At 39.5% G+C, this 25,942-nt stretch overlaps 2 protein-coding genes across 2 annotated transcripts in view; one reads left to right on the forward strand and one right to left on the reverse strand.

Moving 5' to 3' along the window:
• Positions 1–25,942, forward strand: part of LOC145988345 (uncharacterized) — a 688,454-nt gene that overhangs the window by 58,246 nt on the left and 604,266 nt on the right. The window lies entirely within an intron of this gene.
• LOC145988009 (protein GVQW3-like) lies at positions 14,917–15,549 on the reverse strand. The gene has a single exon (XM_083122846.1). The coding sequence runs from the start codon at positions 15,547–15,549 to the stop codon at positions 14,917–14,919; it is 633 nt and encodes a 210-aa protein (XP_082978972.1).

Here is a 25,942-nt window from a genome sequence, read left to right on the forward strand (position 1 = left end):
GATAATCATCACTCATCGTCACCATTAGCCAAAAGTTGCAGAGAAGCGACGGTAGATAACAAAAATCAAAATAAATCAAATTTCTGTTGATGCATCTAATCACCATAATCGCCCCGGTTTAAGTGCAGAGGTAGAAAAGCAACGACAAGATCTCTTATCAGTTCGACCAAGGGTTACACCATAATCACAATTTTGATTTTATTTCATGCATTTGCCTCCCCGGTGGCGCAGTGGTAGCGTCGTCGCCATGTAATCAAGGGGTCCCGTGTTCGATACCTGGTGGAGGCACATAGTGGTTCGGATACCACTTTAAACTGTAGGTCCAGTCCCGATTAGCCTTACTGTGCATAAAGTGGACTTTAAACACCAAGTCAATTAATCAATCAATATTTCATGCATTTGTATTGTCAGTACTTGAGTACATGTTGCCTGCAAAGGCTGACAAACTCTTGGACTACCAGTGTTGTCAACTCACCTTTTCGCGACTTCAACCATAAAATCGCTATTTCTAAAACAGTTGAGTGATGCACAGGCTCCTATGGGTCACAGATTGACCTGGTGACAGTTTCAAATCTTCGAAATATTACCCACCCATAATTTCTTAAACCCTTTTCTCTCCCTGAAATGGGTATTCGAGAAAAATAAAGGCTTGAGCCATTAACTAAGCAAAAATCCGATAGAAATATCTCAATACGTGTTATCATAATAAGGTTATGGGACTTTTGAAACACCCTGCCGTGGCAATGAGGTAATAGAAACTCCGTGAAAACTAGACCACTAGGACGTTGCAATATTTGGTGCCTCTCTGATGCTTCAGCATCTTTTTTCACATTTTCGTGAGATTAGCACATTTATCCGCTTTTTACTCCTCTCTGATGCTTCAGCATCTTTTTTTTAACATTTTCGTGAGATTAGCACATTTATCCGCTTTTTACCCCTCTTTGATGCTTCAGCACCTTTTTTAACATTTTCGTGAGATTAGCACATTTATCCGCTTTTTACCCCTCTTTGATGCTTCAGCACCTTTTTTCACATTTTCGTGAGATTAGCACATTTATCCGCTATTTACTCCTCTCTGATGCTTCAGCACCTTTTTTCACATTTTCGTGAGATTAGCACATTTATCCGCTTTTCACCCCTCTTTGATCCTTCAGCACCTTTTTTAACATTTTCGTGAGATTAGCACATTTATCCGATTTTTACACCTCTTTGATGCTTCAGCACCATTTTTCACATTTTCTTGAGATTAGCACATTTATCCGCTTCTTACCCCTCTCTGATGAATCAGCACTTTGTTCACATTTTTGTGAGATAAGCACATTTACCCGCTTTTTACCCCTCTCTGATGCTTCAGCACCTTTTTTCACATTTTCGTGAGATTAGCACATTTATCCGCTTTTTACCCCTCTTTGATGCTTCAGCACCTTTTTTAACATTTTCGTGAGATTAGCACATTTATCCGCTTTTTACCCCTCTTTGATGCTTCAGCACCTTTTTTAATATTTTCGTGAGATTAGCACATTTATCCGATTTTTACTCCTCTCTGATGCTTCAGCACCTTTTTTCACATTTTCGTGAGATTAGCACATTTATCCGCTTTTTACCCCTCTCTGATGCTTCATCATCTTTTTTAACATTTTCGTGAGATTAGCACATTTATCCGCTTTTTACCCCTCTTTGATGCTTCAGCACCTTTTTTAACATTTTCGTGAGATTAGCACATTTATCCGATTTTTACCCCTATTTGATGCTTCATCACCTTTTTTAACATTTTCGTGAGATTAGCACATTTATCCGCTTTTTACCCCTCTTTGATGCTTCAGCATCTTTCCCCTTCCTTTTCTATCATGTTGTGTTAACAAATTGAACAGAAAAATAAATCTTATTCATTATTTTTGACCAGCTACGTAACGTCCTATAGTCTCATTTTGTAGAGAACGAGAGCTATAGAATGGTGTAATATAATCATTGCACCCCCAATAGTTCCCAAGATAACGTAGCAAGATAATGTAACTCGCTGAGCTGAAAGTGTCAGCGACGTACATTCGAAACCATAGAAATGTGGAGCGTAACCCTATGTAACAAGCCAATTGAAACCCAGTAAATGCCACGTCTACTTTCTAAATACTCGTTTCTTTCATTTAATGATTACTACTTATGTTATTTGCTACAGTATTGAATACAAATGTTAATGTAACTGGTTTAGATCTGAATAAAGACATTTAATCAGCACATTTTTTGCACCTTTTTGAAAACATTTTCATAACCTTTTATTCCCTTTCCCGATCATAATTTTCCACCTTAAAATCCGTTCGATAATCATCACTCATCGTCACCATTAGCCAAAAGTTGCAGAGAAGCGACGGTAGATAACAAAAATCAAAATAAATCAAATTTCTGTTGATGCATCTAATCACCATAATCGCCCCGGTTTAAGTGCAGAGGTAGAAAAGCAACGACAAGATCTCTTATCAGTTCGACCAAGGGTTACACCATAATCACAATTTTGATTTTATTTCATGCATTTGCCTCCCCGGTGGCGCAGTGGTAGCGTCGTCGCCATGTAATCAAGGGGTCCCGTGTTCGATACCTGGTGGAGGCACATAGTGGTTCGGATACCACTTTAAACTGTAGGTCCAGTCCCGATTAGCCTTACTGTGCATAAAGTGGACTTTAAACACCAAGTCAATTAATCAATCAATATTTCATGCATTTGTATTGTCAGTACGTGAGTACATGTTGCCTGCAAAGGCTGTCAAACTCCTGGACTATCAGTGTTGTTAACTCACTTTTTCGTCTCCAACCATAAAATCGCTATTTCTAAAACGGTTGAGTGATGCACAGGCTCCTATGGGTCACAGATTGACCTGCTGACAGTTGTAAATCTTCGAAATATTACCCATCCATAATTTCTTAAACACTTTTCTCACCCCGAAATGGGAGGAAAAAAAAACTCAGGCTTGAGCCATTAACTAAGCAAAAATCCGATAGAAATATCTCAAAGCGTGTTATCATAATAAGGTTAAGTAACTTTTGAAACACCCTGCCGTGGCAATGAGGTAATAGAAACCCCAAGAAAACTAGACCACTAGGACGTTGCAATATTTGGTGATTGATCTTTAGCTGACCGTCAAAGCTGAAGATCAAAAGCTGACATTTCGCAGAAAACCACGACAAAGGATCCATTGTTGTTCCTTATTGTGATTGGCTTCAGCTAAGGTATTTCTCGGTACCTTACGGAGCATTGTTTTCCGTGGCAGACTCAAATTATTAAATCTTAAGTTATTACTTTGCAGGTTATTACACGCAGTCTCCTTTATGAAATAGTGTAACAAGAAGAAAGCATGTAGGCCTCAATAAAATAATACAGGTTTACGTAGCGTCATACAAAACCAGGGATTCTTGGTTCAAAACCAGGTTAAAGAACGGAAATTTCATTCTGTTTATTCCATTATGTATGTTGTGAGTTAATCATCTATGCTTATCGTTGCGATTAACATAGGGACGTATACAAGTGACGGAAATAGCACTATCGCGCGTACAGTGCAAATTATTGAAAGTTACACCCATATTTTACAGGTGGTGTAATTTTAAAAAGTTGCATATACGATTAATGACGTTGACCGCCAAGGTGAAATCGTCAGCATAATGCGCTGGGATGTCGAAGTTCCGAAGTTCGAATCTTGGACAACGCATGCAAGGATGCATTTCGTTTGTTCTAATATGTATTTCATTCATCACAATTAACCCAAGAAGTAGAAAAATCATAGTAAAAGCATGAAAATTGAAAATAATACCTAAAGGTCTGGTTTCAAGTCCTGACCTGGCCATGAGTGTAGTTTTGTAATGTCCATTCATATTTTTTTCTAATCATCATGCATTCTCACAATTAGCCAAAAGTGGCAGGAGAGCCGTGTAAAAATAAATTATCAATAATTACGTGTGTATGTACTATGTATGTATGTATTTATTTGTGTGATATATATATATATATATATATATATATATATATATATATATATATATATATATATATATATATATATATATAACTATTTAGTGTCTCATTTCTGCCTCTTTTGACTAATGACGGAGGGGAGGATATGAGAGATTATTACTTGAAACTGATGAAAGACCACCGAGCTGGTAAAAAACTGTAAGTAAGTACTCTAGAATAATGCATTTGATTTGTGAAAGAAAGAATTGTTTTACCATTTGTACAAAAGTTTAGCGAATATGACTGCTGGATTCTTGCGAGCTTACCTTCCAGCTTGAACAGCCTTCCTATATGCCAGACTTGGCTGTCAGTGCAGATCCTGCAGAAACTGACATGCTACATTAAGAGAGGTGTTCCAAAGGCTATAGATAGAACAATTTTAGCGACATGGCGTGCTAGTTTGTCCTGACACCTCAAGGCTGTATCATGAATGACTTGAATTTCACTTTTGTAAGCGTTTCGGCTCCTTTCTTTGAGCAATCATTATTTGATAATACGACTGAGCGCTAGAAGAAGAGAAAGAAAGTAAAGAAATAGTGTAACAAGAAGAAAGCATGTAGGCCTCAATAAAATAATGCATCCATTCCTGAACTCTCCTCTGTGACGAGGGAAGAAAATGCAGAAATACAAGAAGACTTCTGCATTATACAAGCGTAATAGCAACCTGGAGGAACCCTTTTCGAAGCGAAAATCAATTTAGAATGAAATTTCAGCCTAATGCTTTGTGCGGAACGACCCTTGTTTTGTGTCGTTTTAATACAACCGCAATATTCCCTGCATGCATTTCGGCTGTTGACTCGCCTCAAGTGCTGCCATCTGGTTGTGACAGTTCATTAACGGTGCTCTGTGGGGGAAGAGGGAGGCGGTAGCTTCGCCGGGGTTTTATGGAGGAAAAAATATATATACACTCTCCCTGTGTGCTGCAGACTAGTATAAAGTTGGTTAAAATGTTACCTCGTTTACGAAAACCATATTTTTAGAGAAATATTGCCAAGGGGAACGGCCATGGATGTGCAAATACACAAGTGTCTTTATTTCCTTTATGATTGAATACAAAATGCGCATTTTTCTCATTTTGCGAATATGTACGTTTGTGTATTCAAAGTAGTATAGACATGAAATAACAAAATATGCAGAATATATACATTGGAGAATCTACGTGATGTAGTGATGGTTGCCATCCACTGCAAGATTGAAGCTTTTTCAGAAATAGATACTCACAGCTCATAATACAGGGTATACATGGAATAAGTATACAATTTCTGATCGTAATAGAAAAACTACACGAAAGAATCAAAACATTATACTTCACACATACGAACTGTGAAGGGTTCATATGACATGCTCAGTGGATCACCACGTATGCTCCGTTGGTTACAATGAGAATATATAGACAATAAACTAGTTCCACACATGTACGCTGCACGATGTCAAGCGTTACCTGTCGAAAGTCTATTGAAATACATGCTCGAAGGTCCATGATTGACGTCATCTTTGTCGTTTGGAGCTTTATGAAGCCCCAAAGAAAGAAATCAGAGGGAGTAATGTCGGGAGAACGGAGTGGCCAATCGGAACACTGCGTTCAAGGGAAATGTCGGTTTAAACAAGTTCTAACCTGTCAAGACCAGTGTGGGGCGCTCCGTCCTGTTGGTAAATAATGTTGGGTACAATCTGGATTCGAGGAATTACAAATTGTTACAACATGTTTAGACCCGCAAAGGTCTTAATCTAAGCCTGTCTCTTTAAACATATCTTTAAACTGACCAATACCCTCTCGTGTCGGAAGCTGTCTGTAGTACAATCTGAAATGTCGCTACACTTGAGTTGGAGATCTTGTGTCTGAAAACCACAAGACACATGCTGCTCGTAGCCACTCGCTAGAGTTTTGAATTAGCGCAATGTTGCCAGTCTACAAAGTAACTTTCACAGCTACCAACTATGACCAATTATGACAGACAAGTTCCTATATATTGCGTTTGTATTTTAATTACTCTCTAAAGTTTTATACTTAATGTGTGTACACCCAGTATAAGATCACACAGCTTCGATATAGCAGGTACAGACAGCGGTAATAATAACAATGGGACACCTAGATCCTGAAACACTGACTTTCCTGCGATGCGCTATGTGTATTGCATGTATAAAACATGCAATACACATAGTTGTATGTTGTATAGTATGTATAAAACTCTGCTCATACATCTAGGTTACACACATCACGCATTGCACGGAAGCCAGTATTTCAGGATGTAGGTGTCCCATTTTTATTGCCGGTGAGTGTACGTTCAGTGCTATGGCTTTATCACATTCACTTTATCCCTACGTGCAATATTCTTGCGCAGCTACCATTCGCACAACCAATAGGACCTTGTAGATGCTACCTGCACTATCCGTACAGCAGACAGAGAAAACGGATATATGAAATGTGATTGCAACCCCCTTTACCTGTCAGGGAACGTGCAATTGGTGCTTAGATCCCTCAGTAATCCTACACAGTACCTGTAAGATACCTCCCGCTGAAACAAAACGAGGATATCTTATCCCCACAATGCACAATGGTCCAGGAATGCAGTGTTACCTTATACAATAATTTTCTGCCCTGTAAATTTAAAAGAGGAAATGTACCTATACTTAAAACTATCTTGATCCAATACAATTACTTCCTCTTTATATTGTCATACATTTGTAATAGTTGAACAGGGTTGGCCAAAAATCACGATCGGAAATTCGTATTGTTATTATCATAAAAGAAAATACGATAACCAGTAGTAAAACTATATTAAAATGAACATTTCTATACTCTAGTGAAATAGGACAAGAATATTTATAAGACTAACATCAGTCCAGTTTCTAACCGCAGCATTCGGATGGACATCTATCGGTAAATCTTGAATCTTAACCGTAGTATTGAGACTACACTATTGGAAAAAGACGAATTAGTACCACACAGCGTAGCTACGTGAGGAGGAAAAACGTTCTTTCAACCTACGACAACTTTTTATGTCAATTTCCCTCGCGAATAATACGTTATGATTCTGTAAACAGTATCTCATCGTGAAGTTTGTCGCACCATATCTGTAAATGCAAGACCTTGAGCGAACTGTAACCGCGAGGCATTGAAAGATATGTAACTGGCAGACTTCGACGGAACTGTAAACGCGATGCCTTGAACGACCTGTAGCTGCGAGTACTAGTGCGAACTGTAATCAGAAGGCTTTGGGTGAACTGTAACCAGAAGGCTTAGGGCGAACTGTAACCAAAAGGCTTTGGGCGAACTGTAACCATAAGGCTTTGGACGAACTGTAATCAGAAGGCTTTGGGCGAACTGTAGCCATAAGGCTTTGGGCGAACTGTAATCAGAAGGCTTTGGGCGAACTGTAACCAGAAGGCTTTGGCCGAACTGTAATCAGAAGGATTTGGGCGAACTGTAACCATAAGGCTTTGGGCAAACTGTAACCAGAAGGCTTAAAGCGAACTGTAACCAATTAGAGCGAACTGTAACCACAAGACCTTGAACGACCTGTAATGACAAGGTCTTGAGCAACATTTAGCAGATAGACTTCCATGCAAATTGTAATCCAAAGGGCTTGTGCAAAGCGATGCTTTGAAAGACATGTAAATGAGAAACAATTAGTAGCCTGTAACGAGGAAGCTTTGAGTGCACTGTAACTCCAAGACTTTCACCGTCTTTTAACCCTTAGACTTTCTTGCAAAATGTAACCGAGGGGACTTTTGCAACTGTAAACGCAATGCTTAGAACCACTTGCAAGTGGGTGGCCTTGAGCGGCAGGTAAGCAGGAATCTTTATTAAGCGAACTGTAACCGCAAGCCCTTGAAAGTAAGGTTGATTGAATTAGGTTATTTTACGTCGCTTTTCTGACACCTTTGTCTAATCTCGACGATGAGAATGAGTAATGATGTAATGAAACTGGTGAAAGGATACCCACAACACCCCTGACCCGGGTAAGGATTCGAATCCGGGACCCCTGGCGTCGTTGGACGCTGTGCTACCCACTCCGACACGCAGATCGGCTGCAAGGCAATGTTCAAGGTAATGCTACCCGCTGCACTTCACCTGAAACCACCAACCCCGGAAGACAGCCAGATTATCCCGCGTGGCAGTCAGACACTCTATAGCTATTAATAATGACATCTTTTCTTTTGCTACTGAAAATCATTCTCGCCTCGAGATGGATTTCTACATACGATGATCTGTTGAATTACAAATGACTAACCTATCTAATTACAAAGGAACATGCTTCGAATTTACTTTAAGAGCACGAAACTACTGAAATAAAGCAGTTTTAAGACAAGATCTGTGTCCCCTTCATCTCTTCAACAATTTTTTTTACCCCAACGATAGAGTACCGGTGGAACGTCCCACCAGGCGCAATTCTAATGATTTATGCATCCATGCATAATGCAGTCGGTATTACATTTCGCTTTTTCTTTCTATGGAGACACTGCACATCCCGCTTCGAGCTGGCTTTTACCGGCATACATAATTCGTGGGGTTCCGCTTTCCGTGGAGGAGTGGCTGTTAGCGGACGAGCGGAGATCTGTTTCGCCCTCAAATGGCGATATCTTGTTTTGTTTTTGCATATACACGTGAAGATAAACCTCCCTGTATGAAGTCTTCCGTTAGGTTTCAACAAAAGTGGTACTGTTTTTCAGCATGTGTTCCCCGCCCTACACGAGTGTGTTTTTATAATAATTAATGCTCTTTTCTCTTAACTAATTTAGTATTGTTTATACTGTATCTGTCTGAGTTTCTTACGGATAGAGTTTGCTCGAATCCTCTCAGCTACATGTTGTTCAGGGTGACACATTGCAGTTCTTACAAGTCTAGCTGTTTCAAGTTACCTAAGTTACAGAGTTATAGATGGTTCAATTCATCGTGTTTACAGTTACAGAAGCTTCCACTCTTAGAGTGCGCAAGACAGCCTTACCGTTACAGGTCGCGCAAAACTTGCGATTATACTGCTTTTCCGGATTCTCTGGAGTAGCGACGCGCAGAGGGGAAAGCTTGTGGGCGGGGCCAAACTGGGTGAGGAAGGGTGCGGGATGAAAGCAACGAAGTGCTGCGCGGTGTAACGGCCGTAAAGCAAAACGCTATCTGCTGCCAATATCTTCTTTTATTCTTAACAATGGCAAGTGTATTGTTTTACACAAAGAACAAATAATATTGCACGTTTATTTGTCTTTTGATGCTACGAAGAGCAGAAAAAAATTAAAACAAATTTAACAAATAACCACAAACTATGAAACATCATGTATCAAAATGTGTTTTAAACAAGTCTGAAAAACATGTTTCAAACACTTTGTTTTAAACATTTGTAAAAAAAAACAAAGCCATGTGTTTTAAACTTTTCAAACAAGTTGTTCTCGAACACATTCCACACTATGAGGCGCTCTTCTGAATGCAGAGTTCCCCTAGACTTGCGAGCTGACATGTTTACTACGGAACTACTGGACCGCGAATGAGCCCCCTCCTGTGGATGCCCCTCACCTCCGCGCGTTCATTGGACGAGGCGCACACCCTTCAACATGCGCACAGAACGCGTTCGCGTTCTCTTACTCCAGAGAATCCGGGAAAGGAATATACAGTTGGTTCGAACCTTCCTAGTTACAGGTTGCTCAACGCATTACATTTATAGGTTGTGCAAGGCATCACGTATACAGTTGCATAAGGTCTCACGGTAACAGTTTGCAAGAAATTCTACAGGTTAAAAGTCGCTCAAGACCTTGCCGTTATAGGTCGTTCAAGGCTTTTTCGTTATAGGTTGTTCAAAGCCTTGTGGTTACAGTTCGCCTAAGGCCTTGAATTTACACATCGTTCAAGGCCTCTGGTTTACACTTGGCAAAAACAGCTTCCTGATTGCAGTTCGCGTATCTCCTCACAGCTACACGGTGTTTAAGCCATTGGTTTTACAATTCGTTCGCAGTCTGGGTCTTGCAAGTCGCTCAAGGTTACAGGTAGTCCAAAGCTTCGCGGTTAGAGTTCGCTCAAATTCGCCTCAGTCAGATTAAGGCTAAGGAGTTGCACTTTGTGTTAAGCATTGCGGTTACAGTTCGTTAGAAATCTCCCGTTTACAGGTTGTTCAAGACCTTGTCGATACGGGTTTTTCAAGGCTTCGCGATTACAGTTTACTCAAAGATTTCTGGTTACAATTAGCTCAAGGTTAACAAATCTTTACAATCTCGTAGATTCTGAAGTCTCTCAGTTACAAGTCGATCAAGATCTTGCCATTACAGGTATTTCGAAGGCATCGTGTTTACAGGCTTGAACTCTGGATTTGCCCCAACATCCATTTCATCAGATCATTATTTTCCTCCATCAGTGAGATTAACCCAAGTGGCAAAAATATCCGAAATAGAAATTCCTCGTACCTGTACCAATAAATGAATACACACAAAGCAGCACGACACACTCAGTTGATGCATAACTATGCCCTCGTGGTGGACCAGGCTGTCTTGTACTTGGCTATAGAGTCGCCAGGCTTCCCAAATCCTACCTGTTCCCGGTGATATATTACATTCTGCGGTCGCCCCCTGTAGCCGGAGGGAATTGATTCCTCGGCCTTCAAGTGGGACTGTTGCTGCGGGCTTTAGGAGGGGGAGGCAAGGATGGTCAAAGAACAGATCGGTGGAAGATTGGGAACGAATTGGAGTGTAGGTAGAGGCCCCAGGGAGGGGGGATTGATTTTGAGGGAGGCTGGATTAAGGTAGCATCTGTATCGACAGAGACCAGTGTATCATCCTTGGCCAAATGAACGTTGCTGGACATGTTGGAGCTAAGTTTACGGCTGGTAATGGTCGTGGGTTTAGCGGCTGTTTCCTATACTAGAACCGAGTAAGCAAAGGTCAATTTTCATCTCTTTCATCGATACGGATTCCCATTCTCATATTAAATCATTCAGCAATAATAGACGGAACTAAAGAACTGTCTTCGGAAGTACATACATATACACAAATGTTAACTCATTGGACAATGCAACATGTAAATGGGTATGATATGGAGGCATGAGCGCTAAGCCTTCACCATCTCGTCCATTTAATGGAGGTTATGTGATCTCCTGCTGCTTTTATCTCCATGTACGCTTTAATTAGGGGCGAGGTTAATCACAGAACCGCTACATGCTTGAAGATTGTTGACTAATTCCATTCTGAAATCACCTAAACCCTGAAATCGAACCCGGGTCCCCCGCGTGTCAGTCAAAGTCCTTACCGAAAGAAATAATATGGAACACAATAGCGGGAAATGAACCATAAAAATAGGAAACCCCTATAATTATTTTTGCATCTTTCTAGTGTTCTGTTTGCTTGTATAGTTGAAGTCCTGATTCGAACGTCAGTTCGGTATTTTTTACATACCTCTAGAGGAAGCCGATCGCTGTTTTCAATTTTACCTGCAGTGTTTAGACGAACTGCGAGCACGTTACACACCCAAGGTATCCACAAAAATAGCACCACACAATAACACAACCTGGCAAAGATATCATAACCGCAACCTCACGTTGTGAAATCTCTAAAGAAACTGACTTGGCAACATTTCATTTACTCCACGTGGACTGGACAAGTACAGTCAGTTCCTAAAAGGAACGCTATTGGTGGGAAAGACTTGAGGGGAGGATATACTGGGCTCCACGTGGACTTGACATATGGTTGTCAGAGGAAAACTTTGAGGTAAAGTGGCGTTCGAATAAAGACAACAACTTTCCTGCTGTAGGCACAAGATCGTAGTGTGAATAAGAGTTAACCGGTTTTTCAATGGCCATCACTTACGTTCAATCACCATTGGCGCCCAACTTGGGCCGTGTTGTTTCAACCATGTTCATGGAGAGCATATTCAAAATCAAATATCTCAGACGCTCCTAAAATATTCCTGCATTTTGCATATCCCGGAACATAAATACAGCACGATACATTCCTTGTGGAAGTGGATGCGGGTGTTAGGAAACAGTGTACTTCTCGCATGAGAAAATCCTCTCCCATCCTTGTCTCCAATCTCTCCCCCTCTGCAATATGACAAATTACGTGCCGTTCCAGCTGACTCGGCTACATCTGGGTGACCGAGCGCTCCATGAAGTGTGTTAATCAGCGCCAGGAGCCGGTCGCTATTTTCGGCGCTTGTGTCTTCATCGCAACAGATTTTGCGCTTGTTGTTTTCGGAACTCCGAGCCGGATCGAGCGAGAATAGAGTTGTACGCGAGATTGTGACAAAAGAGGGAGGGAGACTTGTACGGGCTGTTGCAGGAACGGGGGAAATGGTTATCGAGAAGGAAGGAGGGAGGGCAGATTCAGCATTGTATACACACCCTGTTGCTTCCACGTAGTGCAGATTTCCTCTAGCCAAACACCGCAGATAAGCGTGGTGAAATCATGGCGGCTCTAGTCTCGGATTCCTTGTTGTGGTTTTAGCGACGGAAGGGTTTGCTTTATAAACTGGTAGTCGCAGCTTGCTTGAATCGTATGTTTTCGAAGCGGGAATCATTTGAGCGAGAAGTTCATACCATCTGATTGTTCACGCTTCGTTCATCTGTATGTTCAGACCTTATTTACAGCGCAATTCAACCGTCAAGGAGACAGAAGTTAGATGTTTTTCCTGCTTGTCCATAGATGGCAGTGTGTTACAATTATTGTGCTTAATGTTGGTGACGTCTAGCACCTTATAAATGCCGCTGAAAAGCTTCAGTTTTATCTTACAAAAATATACTTCCTATTATGTCGCGAATTTTTATCTTTTCTGAATAAAATATTAGCTTGCTAATATCTTACTGGTGTGATTAAACTTGAACACATTTTGGATAATTGAAAATTGGTCTGCTCAGACTGGGAACACATTAGGGTACTTCACTTTTTCTTCCCTTAAAATAGGCAAAAAGGCCCAATCAAGTCTAGTTGCATATTTTTTTAAGGAGCAGGAAAAAGTTTAAGTTGTCTCGTTCTCAGTCATTGTGTTGCCAGCATAAGGTTAAATAATGCGTGAGAAGTACAACTTCCGTGGGACTATTTGCAGCCTAATTTTATAAATTGACAATTAGAAAAGTTTGTATCATTGTCGGAATAGCAACACATCAGCTGTACTGAGCTTTTTATGTTTTCGTTATTTTCGGTTGCTGTGGAAATTGAATTCCCAGACAGGATGGCGTGTACATAGAAAAAAGAGGAAAATAATGAATAACGGTTTTAATTCTTGAAGTTGTTTTCTATGTATGTATGTGTACAGGCCCGCACACAAGGCGGGGGGGGGGGGTCAAAGAGGCCATGCCACCCCCTCGAACCATGAAATATTTTAATATGAACCAAAGAAACCTACAAAAATAACGTTACGATTTTTCAGAGTTTGCAAGAATTTCGATTTTCTGGGCAGACTCTAGAAGTCTACAGCCTACTATATTTAGTAATTTTGGTTTTATAAGCATTGATGTAAGCCTACTAGACAAGACAGTATATTATCTTTAATCCCTGTCCTGACTTTTCTCGAACTATCTTGATGCGAAAATGTACTTTTGTTTTCTTCACATTCAGACATGTTCTTCATTATAAGAATTATTCCAAATACGTAACATTTAACTTATTTTCAAAACATAGAATTATCATTATTATGAATCAAAACAAACCATGGCTGTTCAGTGGTGCTGGCCTAATACAATTAAAGGAAACTTGCAAATATTGTTATTTTGGGAATGATGTACTATTTGAATACTTTTGAGAATTGAATGTAAGCAATAAGCAGCAAGCTGTACGCCGTGTGATAGCCTTTGTCTGTAAGCGACTGTATTGTTGATTATCGGGTCAGGGAGAGGGGTGGGGGTCTATTGCTCAGTTAATTATTTTCCCGTCGCTATGGACCATAATATTGTAACTACAATTGTAACTGCAATACTACCATACTACCATAGCGTTAGTGGTCACATTCAGGGTACGTGGATCTCCTACCTTCCCACAACGATCTTCTGAAATTTTCCCTCACCAAAATTTTTCTAGGGCGGGAGTTTGTGTTAAAACAACAATGATAAGCAATTAGTTTTCACTTCAAACATACTTTACTAAGAATAATATGACAAACACACGCAAAGAAGCAAGAACAAAGACGGTATCTGTCTATGTATGAATGTTGCATACATCTCTTGCTCTTTCCTTCTTTAGAGCTGGTAACAGCATGGGGTTAAAACGTAGCTTTATAGTCATAGACTGGCTTACTCGCCGAGCTGGTTCGCTTACTTGAAAAGTTTTGAACGTAACGTCATGTGTGTACGGGCTCTAATATGGTACAAATAGTCAAAACATTATTGTCTAGTTTCAAATAATAAACTGGGTAAGAAAAATCCGTTTCAAGATAGTTAGTTAGATGTTTTGCGTAAAAGAATTCAACAGCGACACTAAATTGGAAAAGCAATAATATTTACCTCTTCTTGTCATTTTCACATTTTTAAACGTAATTGAGGCTTAATTGTTTTCGATCATTCCCCTCAAATTCTTTCCTACCTTGCCTCTGTAAAATTCTGACGCTCATATTTTAAAATACGAAAAGTCTAGTACAACTCAATTACCGTAGTTTTTGGCGTGAAAATGAACTCCATTAAGTTCCCTAGCAACGTCCGTTTCCATGGACAGCAACAAAAATGGCATCTGATGGAAAATAGATTCCACCGAGGTGTTGCTTGAGTTTAGGGAACAGATGAAAGTCTGAGGGAGCCAAGTCTGGCGAATAGGTAGGGTGTCGAAGCAGTTCGAAGCCGCAGGACTCGATGGCGGACATTGCAATGGTGGACGTGTGCGCGGGTGCATTGTCGTGGTGGAAAAGGACGCGCTTCTTCAACATTCCACGACGTTTCACCTTGATGGCCTCCCTCAAACGTTTCAGTTGAGCAGCATAATATGCACCGTTCACCGTTTCACCTTTTTTTAGATACTCAGCCAGGATGACACCCCTCGCACCCCAAAAAATCAGATACCATCACATTGCGAGCTGATTTCACTGACTTGAACTTTTTGGGTGTGGGGGAGGAGGGGTGTTTCCACTGTTTTGGATGCACTTTGGTCTCTGGCTGAAAGTGGTGGACCCATGCTTTGTCCATGGTTACAAAACGTTGGAGAAATGTCTCAGGATCAGCCTGAAGGAGGGTCAAATTTGCTGCAGACAAGAGGTGTCTCTGATGTTTGTTCTCAGCACTCAACATTTTCGGGACCCATCGACATGACACCTTGTGCATGTCCAGTACAACTGTTAGTATGTGTCCAACGCGTTCCTGGAACATCCCCACTTTCTCTGCGATGTAACGTTCTGACACTCGCCGGTCTGCCATAACAAGATCCTGTATTGCTGTAATGTTTTCTTCAGTACAGGCCGTTGCCGGCCTTCCACTGCGAGGTGCATCTTGGACAGAGGTGCTCCCCTTCATGAATTCCGCCACCCACTTTTTCACAGTAGAATACGATGGGGCATCCTCCCCCAATGTTTCCATAATGTCCTTGTGGATGTCCTGTCCACTCATGCCTTTTTTCAGGAGGTATTGTATAACCGCACGAATGCTCACTTTATCCATTTTTCAGAAAATGCTCACCGTCTTCACTTCAAACATCAAAATATGAAAAACAAAAGAAGATAGTAGTATGAAATTTGGTATTGGGCTTTGCAAAGGCAGATATTATGATTAGCTAAAGTTACATTCAGCTACGATAAATGCATCATGGGTAGGCCGAGAACTTTTCAGTCACCCCTCGTACATGTGTATGGAAATTGAACACAACTCTCCCTGGAACACAGAAATTAGACAGACCTGTTATTTGTTGTTAATTTCCCACTTCCTTTCATCAGCTACCACAAAGTATACAAATATATAAATAAAATATAGAATTTACATCCGAAACTAATGTCTTTCTAATGTCTCGTATGTTTTGTCACTCCACCTAGATACGTAAAACATTATTCATAGTATTAGTACATCAGATCTTAAATTTGCAATCGAATTTTCAGATGTGAACAATAACACACACCGCTTGAATGAAAATGAGGTGGGATGCACAACCGAGACTTCTCTTTTATTAGCCACATTTCTTGAATGCTAAGTTTTTATTTCGTTGGATTCAACGGAAAAGAGTAGGTACATAATATTTCTTTAATGTCTAATATGTCAGCTATATTTGGGCAAAGAGTGAAAATTTGGTGAAGGGGATGAGAGAATGTATTCTCGTTTTGGGCGCTGAAATCTCTAGCTGCAGCTCTGATAAAGATATGTCTCTTTCCGAGAGACCATTAAGAGATCTACACCATGACAGCAACATATACAAAATAAAAGGAAAGCATGAATTGAAGTGTAAAAGTATGACATTTTAATTGATCAATATTAATACGAAACAAATATATATATATATATATATATATATATATATATATATATATATATATATACACATACATATAGGGTGTCCATAAAGTCTCTTTACAACTTGAAGCTTTTATTCCAAACACATATGAAAGAGATAATTAAATTAAATTTGTCACATAGTAGCAGTATATGTTGAAGTTTTTTTCATAACTTAATAAACCTCTATGTGGGCACCATTGTTTGCACGAAGGACGTCAAGGCGAAAATCGATTTCGCGCCATGTCCGCTCTAGCATAGCCTCATCAATGGTGGCTGTGGCATTGGTGATCCTTTGCTTGAGGTCAGTAATGCTCCATACCTTTGTTCCGAATTATAGGGGCATTATGTCTGGTGAACGAGGTGGCCAGGGAATAGAGCCATCCCGTCCAATCACACCTACCGGGAAATGTTTGGTCCAGGAATTCACGGACATTTAATTCCCAATGTGGTAGTGCACCATCCTGTTGGTAAAGGACGGTTGGTTGAAGGTCAGCCAGTTGTGGTGTCACATATTCAGTCAAAAGGTCAAGGTAAACATTTGCAGTAGTTGTTTGCTCCGCAAAGAAAATTGGACCAATGATTCGATCGAACATCAGTCCACCCCAAACATTCACCTTTGGACTGTCTCGTTTGAGGTCCAATGTCGCATGGGGGTTTTCTGAGCCCCAAATTCTCGCATTGTACGTGTTCAGTTTACCGGAAACATGAAATGTTGCCTCAACAGTAAAACACACTCGGTTGAGGAACATTGCATCCTCCGATATTCGATGAAGCATGTCCACTGCAAACATTTTGCGTTTCGGTTTATCATTGGGCTCGATGGCATGCAAGAGTTGCATTTTATACGCATACAATAGCAGGTTGTGGTGTAGGCCCTTGTGCACTGTTGATCGTGGTAGCTGTAACTGTCTGGCAGCAGTGCGAATGGATTTCTTTGGAGAATTAACAAAGGCTTGTCTTACACGTTCGATGTCTTCCTCTGATACTCGTTTCCTTCCACTTCTTGCTTTATCCAAAATTGTACCGGTCTCCATGAATTTCCTGTGTCATTCACGAATTGATGGACGTGCTGGTGGTTGTTTCCCATACCTAGTCCTGAAGTTTCGCTGAGTCTGAGTATCACATTTTGTGTCAATGAACCACGCCACATATTGTGCCTTTTCTTGCGGAGTAGCCATTTTTCTTTCGAGGACCTCTCTTTCTTCACAATGTTACCTGAAATACACAAATTGACTATTAGTACAAACTTTAATAGTAAACGTGTACAATTAAAAAAATCACTCAAATATCTCATCATTTGCATTTGTAGTGAATTTTTGAAGTTGTAAAGGAATTTTATGGACATCCGGTATATTAATTTCTGGCTTACCCTCTCAAGACAATTCTGGGTACGGGCCTGTATGTGTTGACAGATTTTCGGTTTTGTGGAACTAAGGCTATACACCTTGCACCTGGTAAGCAAAGTCACACTAGGGAATTTTCAGGTTCAGTAATGTTTTCACCTGAAACAAAAACATTAGAAAATCATGAGATAATGCTCTGGTAAAATTTTCAGCTTATTGAGAGAAATTACTCACATACCGTAAATTCGTTAAAAACAGTGTGTCCAACGGTGTGCCAGTTAGTTCCTCAAATGCATTCCAGGTGGCAGCACAAATGTATGTGTCTGCGGATTCGTTTTTATTGTTTGTTTTCATCTGTAAAATTTATTGCTTTAGAATATACAATGAATACTGTAGTTAATGGTTAAGTGGAAGACAAGGCATTAGAGACATAACTTCGTTATGTATGCTAACTCGTAAATAAATAAATAAATAGCGGATGAATGAACGGATATCTTTCTAGTCTTCAAAATTGTGTTTTGACAGCTCATTCGAGAACATTCCCCAAAAGAGGCTGACGAAACTTATTAAGAACGTATCTCCTGTAACAATATTCAATTACTGGAAATTGTTGAAAAATAGCAATACCTATTTATTTCAAATTTTAGTAGTTCAGATATTACTGTATCGTATCTCATTGTTCAGTGAACACTCTGTATGAGCGGATAATCTCTCAGGAGACATAATCTTGAATGCAAGGCTCTTTTCGCAACAGATCATTCAGCTCTCACAGTTATCTCATTATGGTACATCTGTATGCCGAGAAGGAACAAGTTCTCACCCTCACCCACACACAGTGATAGGCATTTTTTTTCTAGACGGGCACCTTTATTTATTTTTAGAATTATGAACCTACGTTAAAAAATATTCCTCCCCTCTCTCCTGCCGTTTCGCATCGTCTCTTTTTTTGTCTCCTTTCTACAAATCTTTCCTTCTCTCTCTCTCTCTCTAACAGACACACACACACACGTACGCAGTCCTATTTCCTCCCCTCGCATCCTTGTCTACGACCGGGGAGCCGGCAAATCTTTCAACGTCAAAATTCGTTTGTCATGTTTCCATCCTGGAGGTAGGTTCCCCCGGCAACCTGCACAACACGTTTCATTTTGAATTCCCTTACTCTCTTCGGGTCTGCTCTTTGAGACCTGAATACGCAAATAGCGAAAAAGCGGAAGGACAGAAATGATTTAAAGAAAAAAAACGCAATGACTAGCCAAGCGGTCGAAGGAAAAGAAGGGGAGATGAACGTTGACGGGTGTAACAAGAGTGCTGCGATTTCCCTTTCTTTAGAGTATACAGAGCACGTTCCGAACAATGTTTAATTGTTTCTCCAAGGTTGGTATCTACAGGTAGAGCAATTGTATTCTAACCCCTATATTTATGTGCGTTTTTCTTCTATATATCGCGAAACAATATTACTTTAATTCCTTTCTTCATAGTACAATTAATTGACCTTCGGATATGTAACTGACAGGAAATCTTCATTCTCATTAAGCGATGAGAAACTTCTCATGCGGGGTAGGTTCTTATAAGAGCACGCGGTCTTGAAAAAGTACGCAGTGCCAATTTCCAAAGTTGGCAACATTGTGGGATGGTAGCTTCTAGACGTTAGCAAGCAGCAGTGCGGAAGGTTGTGTATTAGCATGAAGGAAGTAACAAGCGGCTGGCAGGGACTGAGTAATTAGCAGGTAAGTACTTCAATGTCATTTCAGTGTAATGTTACACTTGTAGAATATAACGTCTGCCCAATAACGCTAAAACGGGAGAACAATGACCTGTATCGTAAATATTTGTTTGGACAAAAGTGTTGGTAGAGCTGAGTCGAACTGAAAAGGCCTCCTCTCGTGAATGTAGAGTGTATGTGTTGATATGTAATGGTTTGCTGACATAAATGTGCAAAGTAAAGGAAACTTGCGCACATAATTCGGTCTGTCATATTCAAAGCAAAATGGTATTATTGCTCAGAGGATTAATAAATGTAGCATCCTATCCAGATGCTAGGATCGGGTCTATCAATATCTCCACCACATCCAAATACGGCATCCAGAAGGATGACGAATTCCTAATCCTACAATAAACTACACTTTCTATCTTCTATGCTCGCACTTTAAGACACTGCATTTAATGTTCCTTGACGTACTTCCGTCCTTTCTGACAAAATATGTACTCTGAAGCATAAGTCCTAGAGCCACTTATACACTGTCAAGCTGATTTTTCTGATCCTTTTTCAAGGCTAGACAGGAGACGTTTCTTCGTGGTAGAAATATTGCGACACTTTCTGTGATACTTGACTGCCGGAATCTGTTCGTCATGGATGTCGTTTACAAGTTCCAAAAGTAGTGTGTGTTTCCGAATTTCAACTGACCTCAGCAAAGTTCTACACGAGTCAGTAACCTATGTCGAAACCAGTTTATCTGTACCATCATCACAACAATGCTTGATGCGCTCCACACGGGACTATTTGATGGAAGATTACTTTCCCCGGCCAACTTCTGTCACAGATGTCATATCAAGAACAAATACACATTGTTCTATTTATCACGTTTTTATCAAGTTTAATTTGTTGAGGTTTCATGATGAACTAAGGCAAATATTAACAAAACGTTTAGATGAGGAAAAGTTCAAAAACGCTGTTTATGGTTTTCATTATAAAATTAATACTATTACTAATATTATGTGCATAAAATTCGGTTAAATAGTTATATAAACATCGTGAAATATTCCACAGAATATGGTACTTTCGTGTAAGTTGTAAACTTGAATAATCACAATTGATGCGTAACAGATCCAACTAATGAGAAGACATGTTACCTCTGAGAAAAATGAAAAAGCTACTAATTTGTAAAGGTTATCACATATTATTTTACTTATATTGGTGCAACAGATATTTCAATACCATTGAAGATTTGCCACTTTGGGTGGTACCGATATCTGGTCTGGCCCATGGACTATCATGGATAAAAGGTACGCTATAAGTCGCTTGTTATTTCTTTCCTCTAAACTGCACCAAATAGACAAGTTTTGAATGTTTTCTTCAGGGAAAAACAGTCGTACAAAATATTTGATATCTTGTCAATAAAGGGACCAAGGAAGATGTTTTTTTTTAAAAAAAAAAAGGGGGGAAAGGAATGTAGGCTGAAAAACTAGTCAATAAAGGGACCAGAAAGGAAAACGTTTTAAAGAAAGTAATCTGGTCTGAGAAATGGGAAAAAAGGAAAGTCCGAACTTTGTAATCTTGTTGGTGGAAGATAATTATCAACACTGTTGTAATTTATTCAATGATCCGTGTTGTAAAATAAAACAAGGACCTCCCTTTAAAATCTCCTCTCTATTTGTTAACATTCAAAGCCAATTTGTCACTGACTTTCAATATATTAAAAATCGCTTGTGTATACTAAACAGAAGTTAAATTTTCCAGTGTAGTGTTGGTAGATAAACGGAATCAACAATGTGTTGTATGAATATAATATATCGGGTTTCCGAGAAGTCTTTGTATGAAAACAAAAATTAACTGCATCCTCTATATGCAACATAGACATGAAAAAATGGTACCAAAATGTTCGGAAACTATTCAAGTTTTATTGGCAATGGGAAAGAAATCAATAAATTTCCACGTGAGCACCCTTGGTAGCACGGAGTACATCTAGTCGAAATTCAACTTTTCGCCATGCATTAGCCAACATCAAAGGAGGGATTGATGTGATGACTTGGGTTATCCGTTGTTGCAGAGTTGCAAGATCGGATGCAGGAGTTCTGTAGACATTGTCTTTCACATAACTCCATAGAAAAATCTAAAGGGGTTATGTCTGGAGATCGTTCAGGCCACGCCGTCGGTCCATCTCGACCAATCCATTTTCCAGGAAATGTCTGTTCAAGGTAGGAACGAACCTCCAGACTCCAATGTGGCGGTGCACCGTCTTGTTGAAAGATAACATCTGGGTGGTATTCTAGCAATTGAGGAACAGCAAACAATTGCAACATGTCGAGATACACTCCAGATGTTACGGTGTCCTCACAGAAAAAGAATGGTTCGATTATTCTGTCATGCAGCAGCGCGCACCAAACGTTCACCTTCGGGTTGCCCATGGTCGACTTCCTCACCTCATGAGGGGGCTCTTTACCCCAGATACGTACGATGTTTGAAACTGTCTCTGCACTGTTTTTTGTGACCTGCTCTCGTGAAACCACAGGACACACTCAGCCTTTTTCTGATTTGTGTACATTTCCGGTTTGCTGGACACTGGCACTGCTACACTACTGCAACGGTACAGAAATCTGAAACAAAAAAAACTTGAATAGTTTCCGAACATTTTGGTACTATTTTTTCATGTCTATGTTGCATATAGCGGATACAGTTAATTTTTGTTTTCATACAAACACTTCTCGGACACCCGGTATAATAGTTCTGAACCTTTAATGCAGCTTTAAATTACCACTAACAACGGGCCCAACTAAAAAATGGGGAATATTAAATTGTTACTGTGAGCTATTACAACTTATTTTATCACTATGCGACGTCATACAGTATAGGATTAAATTTTCCAACTCTTAACATTAGCAAAAATCTGTTTGCAAGTTTTGAAAGATCGTCTCAATGTAGTATTTTATCGTTAATAGGTCTAGGTATATCTCTTGTAGTCTGAGAATGATCAGTGGGTATATGTATAATAACTGGGAATTGTTACATGTGTTTTGTTAATCTTGCAACAATATGTAAAACTTAAAAGTACAAAAAACTAAGTTATATAGGGGGGAAGGCCCGTTAATTACCATTTTATTTACATAGGATTGTATGCCGTACTACTTAAAGGTCATGAGGTATTAGCGTTTTAAAATATTAACCCAATTATTCTATAGGTTGATATGATCCATATTTTTATGTGACGTCACAACTTAAAAATATGTCACTGATATATTATATTTTTAGGAAAGAACACGTAAATGTTGTGTTATTATATGTAATAATGCACCTTGTTTGTAATGTATAACTTTTGTATAATGTTTATTGTATTTTATGCTCTAGTATGAGGAGTTTAATGTGTCTTCACGTTTGCGAGAGTGCACTGTGGATGCTATGCACAATACTGCAACCATTCTACGTTAAATAATAAAGCTAGCCTAAGGATTAATTTGGAAATAAAAGGCTAAAGAGCAAATATTGGCTCAGTTATTATTGCATATCTCTTGGTGTGGTAGTTCGGGGCGCAAGCTAGGTCTATGTGATCATAGGCTTGCCGATAGCCACGCATTGAGTTTATGCGTTTTAGTTGAGTCAATTCATCGACAAAGCGAAATCCTTGCTTTCGTCTCAAGTATATTTGCATTATAATTGCAATAAATAAAGAATAAAACCTTTCAGTTTATCTACTGCACAATGTGGTTTTATTTCTCTGTGCTGTGAATATTGTCTTTGCCTAACAACCTGAGGGGAGTCTGTGTACTTCACCGAATCTCATCGTTCACCGCTGAGTATTATTAAGTTATTAATAAATATAATAATACATTTAATAGTATAATAATACAGGATATGAACGTATCAAGGACTTTTCTACTGTTACGGCGGGCGGCCTATATGCTGGCAAGGGAAGTGGGGAGCGGGGAATACGCAGCAGACAAACCAGACAACACCTGTGGCGCCGGGAGTTACGACGTCGAGCGGGGGAAGTTTTGCCCACAACTCGTGTACATGCTGCTGCGTTTCTTATCGCGCTGGATTGGTCACTTCCCCGTTCTCCACTTATCTTGCCAGCATGTAGGGCGCACGCCGTAAGACTGGAAAATAGCTCTAGTGCAGCTAACATCTAGTGCTGCAAACATCATGAAATCTTCAGCCAATATATAATGACAGAAGTACATATACTGATGACATATTCACTCCATGAAATGTTTATAAATATTGTGTGAAAAGGCTATTAAATATGTTTTAAATATCTAAGATCTGGCACAAGCATTAATGTTAAAAAGCTGCTATTCGGAATTGTATGTCGAGCAAAAATGAATGAATAAATAAATAAATAAATAAATATGTATAAATACATTGAACAGAGTTTCAGACGACCTTCGTGGCAAAGAAGTTGTTGCCTATCTAATGAGGATCCTACGTTCGAATCGAAGGAAGTAATGTTCACATTATTCCTTTTCCTATGTCATGAAATCATTGTGAGAACTCATGTGAGCCATTAAACGTAGAATAATAGAAAAACGATATAAAAATGACGGTAAGCACATATCCAGAAATGTTGATATCGAATTACCAACCTCTACAGGGATTGCACTGATCTCTCGTAAATTCCGCTAATATTATTTAGCGTTACTTGATATATTTCTCGCATTGCACAAGATACTGCCTCATATAATAATCATTAGATTTAAGAATATCTCGGCAAAAGTCATTGCTGAAATATACACAAATATATATGTGCATATATATTTATGTGTGTGTGTATAATGAGAATATAAAATCGCGAAATGTGTGTGTGTGTGTGTGTGTATACGATATCATTACAATTACATACAGAATGTTTCAAAAGTCACGACAGTTTATTATATACAAAGTATCGGTTTCCATGTGGGAAACCCAGCCTCGATTCTAGGAGTGGTTCATCCCAGGTAGCCAACGTTCTGTACCTGCATAAAGTTACTCTAGATTTCACCCATCCTGTAGTACATGGGCATCGTATGGAAGCCCTGACGGTTGAGGCGGTCGGAGCGTGGTGATGACCACATGACTTCTACAACAATATCCCACATGTTCCACATCCCATATTTTGTTCCTTCATGATACGGTAAGTTATTGGGGGTATATTTACACACACACACACACACAAAACACACACACACACATATATATATATATATATACATATATATATATATATATATATATATATATATATATATTATACACACTAGGCACATTAAAAAAAGGGTCGATTATTTATAAAATGTGACTGGCAACAATGATCGGATCACGCTTGCGTAATATCATCAACTACTATATATACTACATTTAACTACTCAGGAGTTATATTTTTGCTAGTAAATTGTTCGTTATCCTGTGAGTCGTAGAGTAATAAAATTGTTTTTCGTTTACGCAATCCCGCCAGTTTGGAAGTACGGTCTGTGATTCGATTTCTTAACGCGAAAGGTGATAATACTGTCGAAGGTCAACAGAATTGTGTGAAGTGTATGGTCCGAGTGTAATGAGTGAAGGAAAAATACGACAACGACGTGAAATTCTGCTCTCAGGAACTGTCCTTATCCATGACAACTCTAAAACACACTCTCACTCTGTAGACGATTCAGAGGTTGCGAAGGGAAATTTTTGATCACTCCTAGAATAGTCAGGACTTTTTTCCAACTCACTATCACGTCTTCGTAAACCTTAAAAAGTGGCTTTCGTCTCAACGATTTAAAGAAATTGATATAGTGAGAAACGGCAGTGTTGGATTGGCTGAACTTCTATGCAGAGGGTATAAAAAGTCCATTCAACGGTACCAAAAGTGCTTTAATATAATGGTGACTATGTTGAAAAATGAAGTGGATATGTACGTGTGTGTAAGCACTAATACAGTGTTGCCACCCCTCTTTTATTGTTTTATATAATCAATCGGTCCTTTCTTTTGAGTTGGGTCTCGTATGTGTGTGTGTGTGTGCGCTTATATATTGAATTTGTCAGTTGTACTCCCCTTTAAAATAGATATCAACACTACACTGGTACCTCAGCTATTACAATATTCCTCCTCTGCATAAAAAATTCCAAATTCCAAACGACGCCATCATTTTCTCTCTCCAACTGTACATATTTAATAGAGACAGAATAAACGGAAGCTTTCACCTCTATCCTTGACCTCGGTTTATTTTTCTTACCGCCTCCAAGCCCGTGGCGCTGCTGTAGCTTGAAAAATCTCTGTGGAATGTCTTAGTATTACAAAATGTCGGGGCAGAGATGACTTAAATTTCCACAAAAAAGGAGCTGACGCTGGCTGTGATAATTCTTCTCATAAATAATTGCGTGTCATATCTTCATCTTCTAGTGAGCGAAAACTCTTCATCATTCTTCTCCCGTTTTCAAATCTTGCTTCATTATTTCCTTCTTTATTCACTTTGTTCTTCCAGTGAATCGCATTGCGTATAGTTCAAGACTGAGAATTATGTTATCGATTACTTACTGCGCGCTGGAGTGGTTA

The sequence above is a fragment of the Lepisma saccharinum genome, chromosome 5 (genome assembly GCF_977018435.1).
Source record: "Lepisma saccharinum chromosome 5, izLepSacc3.1, whole genome shotgun sequence".
NCBI classification, from domain to species: Eukaryota; Metazoa; Arthropoda; class Insecta; order Zygentoma; family Lepismatidae; genus Lepisma; species Lepisma saccharinum.